We start from the raw sequence: 14,041 nt of genomic DNA, 5'->3' as shown, positions 1-14,041 counted from the left end.
CAGGCACAAAGAAACCCTATGTATGAGAACAAAATACCTGCTCTTTTAGGGCAGCAACTGGAATTTGGAAATTGATGCAAAATCAAGGCACCAAACACTCTTGCCAACAGTACCTATATATGTATATGTGTGAATAATTTACAAAACCTAACCTACCTATCTGAAAACTAAGGAGAGGAAATCTAAAATGGAAATAAAGGTAAATATGGCTCCAAGCATACAGAACAAGACTCATAAAGTAGGTCAGGTGTGTATATGTGCGAATGTGAGTGTACATTTAGTTGTCCATGCACAAGATTGGAGTATTTGATGTTATCTGCCTAACTTGTTATAAAACTATTTTCACTAACAAGCTACATATGTACAAATTTTATCTGCATCCACTTACTATTTCTGTGAGTTTGGGTAAATCACTTAACTCCCTAAAGCTAATTTCCTTATTTTTATTTTTTAATTTAAGTGTAGTTGATTTACAATGCTGTGTTAGTTTCAGGAGTACAGTACAGTGATTCAATTATCTCTATCTACCTGTGCTTCTTCAGATTCTTTTCTCTTACAGGTAGAACCAAAAGTCACTTTTCAGGTGATTTGAAAATATTTATTGAACTTCCAAAAATGACAGCAACCTTTTAGAATAAACTGTGGCTTTCAATGGTTTGTTTCCAAGTATCTAATGCAGGGATGTGACACTGAAATTTGAAGTCTGACCACCAACTAATTGCACTCTAAGTTTTCCTTTTTTGGGTCCTTTGGCTGAACAGTGAAGTGATTTTTTTATGAAGTAAAGGTTAAAAAAAAAAGTTTCTCAGGGATTGTTCAATTGTTCTGAATTTAAATCTCTAACCTCTGGGGATAGCTTCTTACAGAGAAAGAAGGCGAATTTGTTATGTAGGTAATAAAAGGTTTTTGGATCACTCTTTAAATCCTGCTGTTTAAATACTGAAATGGAACCCACTCCAGTATTCTTGTCTGGAGAATTCTATGGAGGAGCCTGGCAGGCTCCAGTCTGTGCGGTTGCAGAGAGTCAGACATGACTGAGCAACTATCACTTATTTAAATCCTGTTGCTTTTCCTCTAAAAATGATACATTTTTACCATATAGAGTTTATTTGAGGGAGGAGGGATCAAGCGGTTCTTGCTTGTTTCCCTAGGAGAATAATCTAAGGACACCCAAGGATATTGTATAACTCAAGTATAACAAAGCATATATAACATATATACGTATTTTTTATTTATACACGTTTTTTAAAACAATCTAAAATTTGTAGTTTGGGATTTCTTATTTCAAATAGCAAATCAGTTTTAAAATATGTAAACTATGATTTCCTTCTATTCTACTTTTTTTAACCCTTAGTAAAGAAAACAATCCTCCTGATTGCTTCCTCTAATATGATAATAATGTCGAAAGCCACCATTTTAAGTAAACATATCATTTGATTCAAATCAGAAGTGGTAACACTAGCAAGCTGGAAAATAGGCTTCACCTCAAAAACAAAACCAAAAGTTTGTTCATAGGAAATGACAGAAAGACTTAAATTTAAAAGGAGAAGAAAATAAAGTAAGAGAGACTTGAGAAAATGTATTGGCTTTCTCATGTTAAATGGGAATAATCCTTGCATTTACCTCATAGGGTTGTCATGAGGATTGAAGCACAGAAAATAGTGTCTAGGCCCATACTGAATACTCAATAAGCATTAGTGCCAATTATTATTACTACTGGCAACGATTCAAGTTATTAGACCATCTCCTGTTTTTCTATGAAGGAAAGGAAACAGTCTTAAAAGGATCACTGTCTTGTGAAAATCCTACCTGCCAAGCAAGGATAGCTCTACTTTATGAAGAAAGCACAGTGAAAAAATTCCTCAAGAGTCCCCAAATCCAGAAGAAGAGGTAATTACTGAGGGATCAGTGTTTCTGATTTGTGAAGGGAAGGTTATCATATAAATAAGAGATAAGACTTGTTCTGCATTTTCCAGAGAATTGGACATGAATTAAATGGTGGAACTTACAGAGGGAAATGTTTGCTCACTCTAAGAAGAATCCGATGTTGAAAACACTCATCTTATAAAAGGACAGGCTGCCTAGAAGGGTAAAGGGTATGTTGTTACTGAGTGTGAAAGGAGGAGTTTCACCCGTCAAGGATGATAAAAGATTCCTCAGCAAGTCCACACTAGATGACAACAATAATATAATGACAACAACCATCCCCACAAGGATAGTAATGGTAGTTGATACTTCCACAGAAATTGCCAGCATTGCTGTAAGAGCTTGACATGTAGTGACCCACTTAATCCTTACCTCAGCCACCCGGCTCCACAGCCTGTTTTTAACCACTACAGTATGTTGCCTGCCTCCTACTTCGGAATCCTGAGCAGGTTACCTAATCTCTCTGTGACTCCATTTCCTCACTAATAAAATGAGAATAATAATGGCACTAATTTACTCAGAGGACAGTGATGAACATTAAATGAAATAATACATTTGTTTAGCAGCTAGAACATAGCCTGACACGCAGTTAAGTACTCTATAATAGACATTTGAATATAAAGGTCATATTAACTTTTAAGAAAACTTTTTTAGTTGGATGGCAAGGTAGGAAAGGCATAAAGAACTGTCTTGGCTACAGTGAGCAATCTGACTCAAAAAAAGGTTTTTTTTGTGTTGTTTTTTTTTAATCATCTAAACAGAATTCAAGGCTTGCTGATTTAGGATTGATTCTCTGAATAAAATGAACATGAAAAAACATGGACAAAACTGATAAACTGAGTTCTGCAGTGAGATCAGACTCTCCATATACTTTGTCATGGTCAAATGGAATGGAAGATCTTGAAAAAACAGCCTAGTCCATGACGCACTGCTGACTTCTTGTAACATCTTCAAGATCTTGGCCAATCACTCAACTCCACTTTCAGCAAAACCTTTAATTGCTTCACACACTGGGCTTTACCAAGTACCTGTGTAACCAACTCCCAAACCTAGGTTAATCCAATCTACTTCTTTCGGACCTGCCATCTAATGTGGCCTAACAAAACTCCTACTCACCCTTGTCACTCCTTTACAGATTCTCACAGAGGCAGCATTAAACCTTTACTTCACTCAAACTTCGAAAGGTACTCCTGCCCTACCCTCAAATATCCTACACTCTTTAAAAATTGGAAAATAGAAGGAATCAGAAATTCTTTCAATTTTCATATGCCTTCCTCCATACCCCTAAACTCCTGCAACATGAATCAACACTTACTGCTTTTGCTGTCTAGCCATTTCACTCTCTTTCCTATTGCAAAAGGAGGGCGGGGGGGGCAGTGCTTTCCAAGACCAACTCGTTCTTCTATTCTCTGATGCTACTCAGGAAATGTCAGTTACATCACCATCTTTGGTTTGTTGCTTTGGCAACTATTCCCTCCCCGCCACTGCCACCCCCAGTATCCCACTTCTCTCTTGGAACTTCAGACTTTTTCTACTGACCTAAAAACATGCCAATAAGAAAACAATTCTCAGTCCTGTTTCCCTCATAAGCCTTGACCCTTTCCCAATTATATGCCAACTATCTGAGAGGTCTCTTGTTGTAGGTATGTAGCTGGCTGAACAGATAAATGCGAACCACTGAAGGCAACCCCATACCGATTATTCTTGATTACAATCAATCTTTTAAGTATGCTTAAAGGTTCTGACATCCTGCAGTTGCAGATTTAGTGACTACTAATTATTTTTTCCACTTGCACTGCTGTTTTTAACAAACATAACAAAGGAAAATATACAACAGAGGTTTGTTACATATGATGAACTGTACTTTAACTCAATGTTTGTGCTTTGGGGCTTCTAGCACCAAGTTTATAGATTAACAATACTAATACCTTATAAATGTTTTTTGAAGGATAATTCTTATATCAGCTAGCCCCTTACATTTTACAGAGTAATGACTGGAGTTATGAACAATAATGTAAATTGTCTATAAAAACTTAGAGGCTTATTGGATTTAAAACTTACCACCGATATAGAAAAACAAACTTACAGAAATAAAAGTTTCTCTATACCTTCAGGGAAGAGGATCTGGTAAAAGGTGGTAAGACAGGAGAGAACAAGATGTACTGAATGAGAAGCAAGCCAGTAAGGGTGGAATGCAAACAAGGGGAGGGAAAGGCAAGGGCCAGATTGCACAGGGCCTCCTAAGCTAGAATGAATACCTTTTGGTATACCACAAGAACAGGAAGCAGATGAAAAGCTTTAAGCTGAGAAATGTAAGGATCTGATCTGCAACTTTAAAAGGATTACTCTGGTTGATCTATGGAAGATGAACAGGTAAGCCAAGCAGAGAGTGTGAAGGGACAAGTGGGAATCAGGAGGCCTAAGCGAGACACGATGGTAGGCTGGATCTGGGTGGCAGCTGAGATGAAAAGAAGACAGATTCTAGAAGACAAGATCAATAAGATTTGGTGAATGATTAGATATGAGGGAAATAAAAGAGATGTCAGTGAGATGTTGGTTTTCTGAAATTTATATACCTATATACATGGAATGCAGAGTAATATCTTGTACAATATAAACTGAATTATTAACAGAAATTACCTATAGGAAAGGAAGATGAATTTTACATAGTACAGACAAATTTTCACTTTTTACTATATAGATACCTGCATTGTTTAAATATTTTTATAAGTAGAAAGTATACATTATTTCATAGTTAAATTCAAATGCAATAAAAAGAAACAGCATTTTCCAGGGTGAAAAGGACAGGAATGGCATTTTAGGGAAAGAAACAATTTAATCAAAGGTACAAATACATTAAAGTACAAGGCATATTTAAAGATTACAAACTGGTCTAGGGTTTACAAAGAAGAAAGGACATGTAACTGGGACAGGATGAGCAGAGGATGCCTATACTGTTTTAGCGTATAGACAGTTCATGAAGGACCTTCTATGTCAAGCTGAAGAAAGCATCACTAAAATGTACAAAATGGTGAAGCATATAAAGTTTTTAAGCAGGAGGATGACAAAATTAAGTATTTTAGAAAGTCTACTTTAGAGGCAGTATGAAGCCTGGATCAAAAGGGAGGTAAGAAAATAGGCTGGGAGATCACTTAGGCGGGGACTTAAGCTAAATTCAGGGGCAACAGAGATAGAGAAAGGGAGATATGAGACTCAGTTTGCAAGCAAACAGGACATGGTGATTGAGCTGGATGTGGCAGCACAGGAAGAGGGAAAGTCCAAGATGCTGCCCCCGGTTTTGAGTTTAGGAAATTAGACAAGATGACAATTTTAGATCATCCAAGAACAGGTTAAAAGAAAAGATACTAAATTTTGCTCTGGAGATGCTGAGGTTAAAGAACCTCTGGGAGTAGGTCAAAGCGCCCAACAGGAAGTTGGATATATACATGTGAATTTGAGCAACAAGGTCAGAACTGGAGCACATTAACACTATTACCCAGAATATAGAACTTTAAGCCTGTGGACACAATCTTACCCTCGCTGTAATTCACTGAATTCTTGAGTTGACCGGTTACATTTATTCTCATAGTTGTAAAAATTCCATATAATTGTAACGTCTCTGTAGGCAATAACTTAAAGTGAGCCGGAACTTTTTCTCTTGGTTTCTTGGTCTCTCTTATTTTTTTCCCCTTTCCCTTTTGTTTGCCATTCTTTCTATCTACCTAGTAATCTAGTTAAGGAAGAGACAGGAAATAAAGTATCATATAAAAAAAAACCTGTCATTAAATATTTTCATACTTTGTCTTAATTGTAAAAAAAACATTTCATAATTCTACCTTTACTAAAACCTAAATTAAATAATGATTTACCTAGGTGACTCTCCCCTGATTTTCTCTGGCAACTCATTGCCCCTTAATTAACTGACATCCCCCAGGCAGTCAACTCCAGCTGTAGCTTTAACCACAGAGGTTCCTGAAACAATTCCACAGTCCTGTTGTTGCTTACTGTGAGAAATTTGAGTCACACTGTACCTTTGTCTAACTGATGATGCCCTAGTTTCTTGGGAGGTGGAGAGGAAGGACCTGTTGGCAAGGAAACAGCTGCTTCCTTCCTGAGCCAGGGAAAACCAAGAAGGTGACAGACGGGCAAAGCAGAAAAGCAGCCAAAAGTTTCTTGAGCTCCTTGTTGGCAAGAATTTTCACTGAGGCACGACTGAGTATCTTATTAAAGCATATCAATGACTGAGAGAGTTTCATCTGCCTAGGCGCTCTGCTCAAGTTCAACAGGGCTTCCCACACATTTTCTACAATTGATAAAGTCTGCAGTGGTACAAAGAACCTGGCCTCAGCCTATGTACAGTGGGCTAAGACTGCAAGGCACTGTCCCATTTAACTTCAGGAATATACCCATAGGAATGCACTATCTGGTTAAAAAAAAAAGAAGAAATTCTGTATAGTAGTTATATTTGTAATGACATATTAAATTACTATTAAAATTTCATTAGAAAATGTTTAAATGTTTACTTTTGTATATTCAAAAGATCTGTTGCAAACTTTCATATTTTGCTCTTTTATCAGCTTCCCCCCCTCCCATCCACTTCTATACCCAGAAAATTAAATATTCAAGGACTCCTGGGTAAAACTGACAACCACTGGATGGATAAAACTAACACTTTAAAAACAGCTGTACATAGGTAAGTTATTGTTCTTCATCAAATAGAAGTTAGCAATCACTGACAATAACATTAAAAATTAGTGTGGGCATGAAGTATGGAATTTTAAAACATCAGTTTACTATGCTGATTAATTCAACATTTATATTTTCATCAGAACTTAATCCCATAAATAAATAGAGCTCTCAGTTTTTTAAAAAATCAAGGGATAACATATGTATTTAGACATATTAGCAGCGTAAAGATGTATGCTTCAACACACTTATTGGGAAAAAGTCTGAAAATATTACTACACTGAATTCAAGGGCATCCGCAGGAATCTGGCATAAAAGTTCTCTAGAATAACAACATTTCAGGAAATTCCAAAAAAGGAAAAGGGTCAAATAGGAAATAGCCTCAAATTAATCGACAAAGTTCAGTGCTTGTTCCAACTTGATTTTTCTCTCCATTGCAAAAACAAAACCGAGTCTCAGGAAGGGTGGGTGAATCACTTAGATGAAAGTTCATCTACTGGAATAAATGGAGAGGCCGCTTGGGCAGGCGACACAGGAGAGTCGGTGGTAGTGCTGACTTTCGCTGGTGAGTTACAAGAAGATCCGGCGCTGCTGCTGTTTCCATCAAGGGTATCGGAAGATACACACACACCCGGATCTGACAGCTGCGCAACGTCAGAAGAAAGCATGTTGGTGATGCCTTGGAAAAATCTCTTTGGCTGATATTCAGTTTCCATTTCACATTTTCTTTTCAATGGTCCAAGAACACTTGGTCTAATGCAATTAATGGGACTCTGGCTTCTCCGGGTAGTAAATCGGGTCGTTGGGCTGGGAATAGGACTTGGAGGCAATCCATTGCTACTCACAAAACTTTGCAAGGATGGTGAAAAACACTGCTTTCCAATTCCCCGGGTAGGCGACGGTGCTGGCGACACCGGAATGAAATCGATGCGTTTCGGGGAGGCAGATTTCTCCACGTCGTTGTCGCTCAGGCTGAAACTTTCCTCCCAGGAGTGGCTTATCTGCATTGCGTTCTGCACCTCGCGCTCGTGGACAGTCTCTCGATTGATCAAGTCCATGCCCTCCTCCTGTTTGATCTGGTGCAAGCGGCTGCTGTGCATGCGGACTGGGGAGGCCGGCAGAAGCAGGCCGTGGCGATTCGGGAACGTTGTGCTGTTTCGCCTGGTGCTCGGCGCCTCGGCCTGGAACACCGGAGAAGTGTCACTGAGGCCGTGGATCAGGGGGGCGCTGTTAGATCTCCTGAGGCCCCCGCCGCCGCCACTGCTGCTGCCCTCCGCCGGGATCCCACCTGAGCCCGGAGGGAGCTCCAGGTCTAGCTCCATCTTCTCCTGGGCCATGTCGCGGGCACGGAGGCGGGGGCGGTGCTCAGTCAGAGATCTAGGATTCCCATTCCCCGCAGTCCAGGGCCGCGGCCGCCGCCACCACCACCGAGAATCTGTCAGCGGGCTCGTCCCTCTGCGCATGCGTGCCCCTCCGCGCAAGCGCTCTGCAAAGTCTGTGCCTGGCGCTGGCTGAAAGCGTAAGAGCTGCGCCGCAGCCCTAGAGGGAGGGGCGAGGAGTGGTTGGGAAGAGAGTCAATATGTTTCTTCCGCAAATAGCTTTGAGCGCAAACTTGCTTTAACACATGTTAATAAGGTTACCATATTCAGGAGTATATGTTTATAAAGTTACAGCTCTGAAAAAGAAGCACTTTGCGACTTTGGGTTATATGGTGAGGAGAGGAGTTGGTCTTAACCCGAGAGGCCTTCTCTGAGGAAGGGCCAATCACTGGAGATCCCGAAAAGCAGGCCAAAAGGATGCGGTGTATACTGGCGGGAACCAGGAAGGGAGGGAGTGAGTATGGCCTGGAGTGGACAGTGAGCTAGCGGGGCGTGAGGTGGTGGACTTTTATCCTGAGAACAATAAAAACTCAGAAGGTTTTTCAGCATGGGTATAATAGCGACTGAAAAGGTCTCTGGCTGCATTCCGGAGAATACGTTACTGGGAGATTAGAACCCACAGAAAAAGACAGAGAGGAGGCAATCCTCTGGACGAGAATGATGGGAATTTCCAGTAAAGTGGTACTGTAGGAAAGGAGTTGGAAAGAGTGGTAAATCTGGGAACTATTCGGGTCAAGAAGGGAAAAAACCAACCTGTAATTGTATTACTATTGTTTTATTTACAATCATATGTGACAAGCATATGTGCTCAATCATGTTCATTCAGTATGAGGGATTAAATGAAGGAAAAACCAGCAGGACCTCGAACTTTAAAAACACAATAATTGGGTCATGCAATTAATATAAACTTTCATATCTCATTAAAAATCAGTTTATACTTATTCTTTAGTGTATTCAGTCAGATTCTTTTTTTCTTCTGTGTGCCAACTATGTGCCAGGCACTGTGGTAGAAATCAGGCCCTATGAAAACATTTAATTTCTACTTGGGGCAGGGTCAGGGGGAGAGATAAATACCTGAGCTATTTTTTAGATAGTGGTAAGCCTTAGGGAAAAAATAAAATAGGGCGGTGTGATGGAGCACTACTGGGAGAAGAGAGGGTGCAATTAGACAGAGCTGGGATCAAAATGACAAGAAGCAAGTCCTGCTGACATCTGGGGAATGAATATTCCAACCACAGAGAATAGCAGATGCAAAGGACCAAGGCAAACATAAGTGTGGTGAACTGGCAAGAAAACAAAAGGGCCAAGCAGCTGAAGCATAAGGGAGAGAGTGATATGAGGGGGTAAAAGAGTTTGGATCTTAGTCTAAGTATGATGAAAACTCACTGCGAGTTTTGAGCAGGAGAATGATATTATCTGGTTTATGTTTTATATCACTTTTGCAAAACAGGCTGAAAGAGACTAAGAGTGCAGATAGAAAGATGGATTAGGAACCATAGCAACAGGGCAGATGAGATTATTGGACTAGGGTTCTATCAATGGTGATGGGGGAGAAGTAGATGGATTCAGGATATATTTTGAAAGTAGAACCAATAGGATGTGTAGATGGATTAGATTTAAATGGTGAAAGAAATAAATAATCCAAAGGCAACTCAGAGATGTTTTACTTAAACTGGGTAAATGGCAGCATCATTTACAGAGGCAGGGAAAGAGTTCTTTTAGAGTAGAAATTGAGTTCTGTTTTGGTTGATTTGATTTGGAGGTGTCAGATATCCATGTGCCTAATTTGAACTGAAAGAGAGCTTAGTGATTTTTGTTTGGTCTCCTTTTTGCAGTTGAGGAAAGTAAGATCCAGAGAGGCTGGCATAGTCAACATCACACAGCTTGTTTAGTAATGGGAACCAGTACTAGAATCCAGTATGAAAATACTAGACCATACCTTTTCCACTGTCTCTCAAACAGCTTTTAATTTGAAATCCCCCTATTTCATGTAGTCACCCAGCTAATGAAATAATGTTGATTATGCATACCTATAATTCTAGAAACTGATTTAAGCTTTCCAAGTGCCTGACACTATTTAAAGTGCATCACATGTAGAACCTCATTTAATCCTCACAATAACTATAAAGGAAGTATCATTATTCCATTTTGCAGGGGAAACTGAGATGCAAGGATTAAGTAATGTGCCCAGGATGACAGGAAGCAGTGGGACCGCATCCTTCTGGCTCCAGAGCACAGGCACAATGTTGCCTCCTCCATGTGCAGTGACCCTTCAGACAGGGAGAAACCATTTCCAGATTGTCTACACCTTTGCAAGTGCAATGGTATTTGAGGGAGAATTTGAAGGACAGGTAGGATTTTAATAGATAATATTTTATATAGATTTGGCAGCATGGGTATAAAATAGTGAACTTGGCTAATACGTGAAGTACATGGAGAAGAACAGGTAATGGGGAAAAGATGGAAATTAAAGTTGGAATCAGTATTGGAGCTCTGAATGCCAGGAAAAAGTGCTTGTATTTAACGTGTGGGGCAATAGGGAACTGTTGAAGGTTTTTAACAAGAGGAACAACACAACAACTTCACTTTAGGGCTTGCCAGGTGGATGGATCATAGATAGAAGTGGAAGAATGGAAGGTGGAAAGAGCCAACATTTTCTACATGCCCAGGGCTGCCAGTTACTTTAAACATTTATCATTTAATTTTCCTTGTAATCCTATAAATCAGATACTGTTATGCTCATCTTGTAAAAGGGACAATTGAGGTTCAAAAATTGCAAAAGGCCCTATAGCTACATGGAAGAACAAAGATCTGAATGAATCTGAATCAAGATGTCACTTCAAAACCCATATTCTTTTTGATGCTTTCTCCATGAATTAAAGATGGAGAATTTGATAGCTAACTCTGAGATGAGTGAAGTTGCTCAGTAGTATCCAACTCTGCAATCCCATGGACTGTAGCCCCCCAGGCTCCTCCATCCATGGGATTTTCCAGGCAAGAATACTGGAGTGGGTTGCCATTTGATGAAAAGAGGATCTAAACTAAAGTTGGGAATGGCAGGAAAAGGAGATGGGTGTGGAGACTGGAAGGTAACAACCCAGATCCTGACTGTCTGGATGTACAGGGGATGAAGAGAGAGGAGTCACAAACAACTGAAGTTCGAGCATGTACAACTGAACAAATGGTACAACAGTACTGAATAAGAACAGGTGAGAGAGGAAGAGCTTCCAGAAGAAAATCAATATTAGATGACTAGGAAAAAAGTATTAACCATAATCCATAGCATATTGCTAATTTGTATATTACTAAATTAATTCTAGCATGACTCAAATGTGCCAACATTGTTCATGCATGTCTGGATAAACAATAATTATCTTCACTAATAAAGATCAGAGATGGTGATAACCACAAAATCAAACATCTATGCTATTTGGTTCTTACCTGAACACACCTATTAGACATCTTCACCCATTTCCCTGTTTCTACCCTTGTCACTTGTCCACCCAACCTTCAAGGTCATCCTTAAAATAAAACTTGAATAGTCACTTCCCTGTTCAAAATCCTTTGGTGGATTCCCACTCAGGGAAAAAGCTGAAGTCATTACAATGACCTATAGTGCTCTGTCTGGGTCCCTGCCATCCCTCTGCCTACCCACCTCCAACTGCTCTCCCCGCTCACTGCCTTCCCTCCAACTGCAGAAGCCTCCTTACTGTCCTTTGGCCCACCAGGCATGTTCCCCCTCCACTCAGCTTACTTTTCCTTCCAGTGGACATCTACACTGTTCCATCCCTTCAGCTCTCTGTACAAACATCATTGACTAAGAGGTTTTCCTTGACCTTTCCTCATAAAAAGCAACAGCAGAGTCCACCACCAAGCCTACACTCCCATCCCCCAACTCTGTTTTAATTTATCCTCCAGGGCACCACATGACAATATGTACACAATGTTTTCTTGCCTCTTTGTCCTCAAGAATCCAAACTCCACGGGGGCTCCCTGACATACACCTAGTATCCAGAATAAGGCCTGGCATATAGCACTCAATAAGCAAGTGTTGAATCATTGTACGTTGAATCATTGAATGTTGAATCATTCATTCAAGTGATGAATGAATACACGGACTAATATAGCTCTGTCCAAAAGGGAAGAGAACTCTAGTTTTTGAAAATCCAGCCTAATAGGCCTTTCTAGACTGATTCTATGTGTTCTTTACTTTGATAATTCTTCTCATATAAAGACTATCATTAGTTACAGTGCCCTCCAGCCCATGCAGGTAGGTTACCTGAATGAATCCAAGATGTGAACTAAGACATTTAAGTTCCAAGTTTCCATTCTTTTTTAACCATCTGCTGATATACACTTGACAGAATCAAAATGCTCAGGGCTGAGAATTCTAAGCAGTGTTACTCCTTCCTCTCAAAGGAATAAAAAATAAATGAGAGAAAGCAGCAATTCAGCTATTAAATAAAAGGCAAAAATGCAGTTCAGCCTGTTGCAAAAAAAAAAACATCAGATGCAGGATCTAGCTCTTCCCTGAATCAATTCACTCTTCTGGTTTTAACTCTGGGTATGAAGTAAATACCACACTTAAGAGTAAATCATAAAAAGCAAACACCTACTTAGTAAACTACTGTGCTTAATATTTTTTTCAAACTAACACATAGCTGCCTTTTAATTCCTAGGAGCAGTTTAAAATTAAATCTTCAAGCATATGACAAGGCAAATATGCACTTCTGAATCCATACTGAATGAATGTGAAATACAAAAACATGTGTACATGTATAATCTGAGATGAACTGAAAATGTCTCCATTAACTAATATCACCAATCTAGAACAAAAATATTGCAGAGGAAAAGTGTACTTTCAAAGTTGAGGAACTCAGGAGTGTTTATTGGTACAATAACTTAGGGGACATGTTTGGTAGTACATCATACTACCTACTAAAAGAAAATATATATACATGTTCTGTGATTAAGAAATTCCACTTTGGGGTATACAGCCAAGAGAAATCAGTGTTTATGTCTACTAAAAGCCATGTACAAGAATGTTCCTTGCATTATTACTTGCAATAGCCCCAAACTGGAAACAACCCAAATGTCCATGAACAGAATAGCACTATACAATGAATTCTTTACTCAATGACATGTACATGTATAATGTTGAATGAAAAAATCAAACACAAAAGAGTACATACTTTATGACTTCCTCTTTATGAGGCTCCAGAACAGCCAAAAGCAATCTACAAAGGTAGAAGTTAAACAGTGATTACCCTTGGGACTAATATCCTGCTCTGGGTGCTGTTGACACAGGCATAAACATATGTAAAAAATTATTTAAAAAGTGATTAAAATGTACACACTTTATTGCATATAAAGTTAGTCCTCAAAATGTATCAATATAGAAAAAAACAGAATGGGAACTGGAATGTAAATGGAAGACAAAACAGAATAAGAATGAAGATCCTTTGTTTAAATGCTAACCACGAGAGTCTAAACTGGAATGCTAAGCTTCCAAATCTCTTTGACACACAACATTATCAGTGGCCTTGACAGGACAAAGGAAGGAGACAGAAACATATACACACCCCCCTCAAGCTACATTTCACTGGGGCCCTAAACACCAATAAGTCTCCAGCAGCCTCACACAAACACTGGACACTTGTCTGAGGCGAGTTACAGATCACCAACAGAACCATTGGTTCTCCTTGGCACCGTTCCCAAAGAGCCCTCAAAGTTATTTATTTCTGAGACAGCATGAAGTCAAGGAAATGAAGCTCATTTCATAGCCTTTGACTTTCTCAACTGCAATCTGTGTATTCTGCCCAGTTGGTTCTGCCATTTCCTCCGAAGCATAATTCATCAAATGAGACAAAAGTAACATCAAAGAAACTCAGCAGGGGCTGTTATTACATATGGAAGGAATGAAAAATGTGCTTGAGGATGCGATTCTGGCCGCAAGGATCTTACTTTGTTATCATAATGAAAGAAAAATAGATGATCTCAGGAACTGTGATCAATCGTTTACTGGACAGTTTCTGAGAGCCAGTAAGTAC

The 14,041-nt window shown here is 39.4% G+C and overlaps 2 protein-coding genes across 4 annotated transcripts in view; both read right to left on the bottom strand.

Moving 5' to 3' along the window:
• PIP5K1B (phosphatidylinositol-4-phosphate 5-kinase type 1 beta) overlaps window positions 1-14,041 on the bottom strand; it is a 471,859-nt gene that overhangs the window by 234,597 nt on the left and 223,221 nt on the right. The gene's annotated exons all lie outside the window — the stretch shown is intronic.
• On the bottom strand, window positions 1,143-8,101 carry PABIR1 (PP2A Aalpha (PPP2R1A) and B55A (PPP2R2A) interacting phosphatase regulator 1). The gene has a single exon (XM_055578265.1). The coding sequence runs from the start codon at window positions 8,073-8,075 to the stop codon at window positions 7,086-7,088; it is 990 nt and encodes a 329-aa protein (XP_055434240.1). The 5' UTR covers window positions 8,076-8,101; the 3' UTR covers window positions 1,143-7,085.

Source organism: Bubalus kerabau, chromosome 4 (genome assembly GCF_029407905.1).
Source record: "Bubalus kerabau isolate K-KA32 ecotype Philippines breed swamp buffalo chromosome 4, PCC_UOA_SB_1v2, whole genome shotgun sequence".
Classification (NCBI taxonomy): domain Eukaryota; kingdom Metazoa; phylum Chordata; class Mammalia; order Artiodactyla; family Bovidae; genus Bubalus; species Bubalus kerabau.
The sequence above is the reverse complement of the archived record's forward strand: the minus strand, read 5'-3'. Positions and strand labels throughout refer to the sequence as shown.